The sequence below is a fragment of the Phocoena phocoena genome, chromosome 6 (genome assembly GCF_963924675.1).
Source record: "Phocoena phocoena chromosome 6, mPhoPho1.1, whole genome shotgun sequence".
NCBI lineage: Eukaryota > Metazoa > Chordata > Mammalia > Artiodactyla > Phocoenidae > Phocoena > Phocoena phocoena.
This window is the reverse complement of record NC_089224.1, coordinates 46,518,936-46,521,470: the sequence shown is the minus strand read 5'-3', so window position 1 is coordinate 46,521,470 and position 2,535 is coordinate 46,518,936. Positions and strand designations below refer to the sequence as shown.

Below are 2,535 nucleotides of genomic sequence, written 5' to 3'. Positions count from 1 at the left end.
TCCACATGTCAACATTAAAATGAACCTGCAGAACATCAAAGAAAATAAGACTTTTAAAGCTCTCAGAGAGCAGACTTTTCCTCAGCTGCAATCAATGCCAAAAAATAACAATAATATCTTCAGGGCTGACAAGAAATAACTGTCAATCTACACTCTTATGCCCGAACAACCTTTCAGTTGTAGAGACAAAAAAGTCATTTCACCACACAAAAACTTGGAGTTATTTACCAACTACTGATCCTCACAAAGGGAACTATTAAATGATTTATCTCAAGAAGAAAAAATGAACCCAGAAGGAAGAAATGAAACAGCACACACACACACACACACACACAGACACACACACAAATAAAAATAACTATTTTGAATTTTTTTAAGTACAATAAAAGCTCTAAACACAATAAAAAGATGGAGTGGGGTGCCGCGTCATCAAGGTCCCGGCCATGTTCAGTTCCAGCGTGAAGATCGTGAAGCCCAATGGCGAGGAGCCGGACGAGTTCGAGTCTGGCATCTCCCAGGCTCTCCCGGAGCTGGAGAAGAACTCGGACCTCAAGGCCCAGCTGCGGGAGCTGAACATCACAGCCGCCAAAGAAATTGAAGATGTTGGTTGTCCAAAAGCTATCATAATCTTTGTTCCCGTTCCTCATCTGAAATCCTTCCAGAAAATCCAGGTCTGGCTAGTGTGTGAGTTGGAGAAGTTTAGCGAGAAGCACGTTGTCTTTATCATTCAGAGAATTCTGCCTAAGCCAACTCAAAAAAGCCGTACAAAAAATAAGCAAAAACGTCCCAGGAGCCGCACTCTGACAGCCGTGCATGACGCCATCCTGGAGGACTTGGTTTTCCCAAGTGAGATCATGGGCAAGAGAATCCGCGTGAAGCTGGATGGCAGCCGACTCATAAAGGTTCGTTTGAATAAAGCACAGCAGAACAATGTGGAACACAAGGTTGAAACGTTTTCTGGTGTCTATAACAAGCTCACGGGCAAGGATGTTAATTTTGAGTTCCCAGAGTTTCAGCTGTAAACAAAAATGACTAAAATATTATTCACAGACACACACAAAAAAGATGGAGTGGGGGCATTGTTCCTTGGTAGTAAAAGCGGAAAGTAATGTTTGCCAGAAAGAGAAATATTGCATAGCTAAATGCTGTGAGAAAAATGTATGGTTAAATATTTTCGTAAACATTTAAGAGTAATAACTAAAATGGTAGGAAAACAATCTAGTTTATAAAACAGCATAAGGGAGGAAAAACTGTAGTTATCTTGTTAGTCCACTAGATGAAAGGAAGTAAAAGAAAATAAGCAAGAATAAAAAAAGGCAATCAGAAAGCCTAAAATAAAAGGGTAGAAGTAAACCCAAATATGTCAGAAAACTCAGTCAATGTAAGTATTTGACCTTGCCTAATAAAAAATTAAGCTTGGTTTTGTGAGTCTTTTGCAGGCATTTTAAAAGTAGATTGTGTTTTTATAGCACATCTGGTAATCTCTGCTTCAGAGAATAAAAGAAGTAATATTTCCAACTCATTTTGTAAGGTTAGTCTAACACTAATATTAAAGCCAGACAAGGATTGTAAAAGAAAAGCATATATTTGCAGAGAGATACAAAGTCCTAAATAAAACATCGGCAAATCATTTGTCAGTGTATAAAAACCAGAGTTTATAAGAAAATCTATGTCATACACTTTAAATACAGATTAAAGGAGATAAGTATATACTTATCTTAATAGATGCAGAAAAGTCATTTTATAAAATGTAATATTCATCAAGATTTTTAAAAATCTCTGCAAACCAGGATTATAAGGGAACTTCCTTAACACCATATACCTATAGCAAGCACTATCTTAATAAAACATTTCACCTACTATGACTGCTTCACTTCAATATTGTGATAAAAGTCCTAACTGATGAAATAAGAAAAGAAAGGAAAGCATAAAACTTGGGAAGGAAACCTGAAACCTCTTCTTATTTGTAGATGATGTGATTGCCTAAAGAAAATAAGAGTCTATACAAAGTTAGAATCAATAAGAGAGCTCAGGAAGAGTTTATACAAACATCAGTTATGTCCCTATGGACTAGCAATAACCACACAGAAAATGTAATAGAAAAAATATACCCCTCAAAATATCAATAAAGTGTGTTTTTTTTTTTAAATCTAGGGATAAATCTAAGAAAAGATATGCTATAATTTTATGGGGAAGACTTAAAAATAGCATTGAAGGATCTGAATAAATGTTGTGATATACCATGTTCATTGATGGAAAGATTCAATAACATAAAGTCTTCTCAAATTAATATATCAATTTGATTCCAATAAAAATGCAACAGAAATTTCTATGAAACTTAAAAAGCTGATCCTAAAATTTATATGGAAGAAAAAAAGGACAAAAAACACCCAGAAAATTTTGAAGAACAAAATGGGTAGTTTGGCCCTATCAAATATCATGAGTTATAATAAAGCTATAAAAAGTAAGAGATCATGATCTTGGTGCAGGTGAATAGACAAATAGATATATGGGATTGGATAGCAAGACTTATAA

The 2,535-nt window shown here is 35.1% G+C and overlaps 1 protein-coding gene across 1 annotated transcript; it reads left to right on the top strand.

Moving 5' to 3' along the window:
* Positions 1 to 443: 443 nt before the first annotated feature.
* LOC136124612 (small ribosomal subunit protein eS7-like) lies at positions 444 to 1,022 on the top strand. Its single transcript, XM_065879383.1, has one exon. The coding sequence runs from the start codon at positions 444 to 446 to the stop codon at positions 1,020 to 1,022; it is 579 nt and encodes a 192-aa protein (XP_065735455.1).
* The last annotated feature ends 1,513 nt before the right edge of the window (positions 1,023 to 2,535 follow it).

Bases quoted from the DNA above. Each gene is read 5' to 3' on its own strand.
- LOC136124612 (XM_065879383.1), top strand. From the start codon at position 444: ATGTTCAGTTCCAGCGTGAAGATCGTGAAGCCCAATGGCGAGGAGCCG.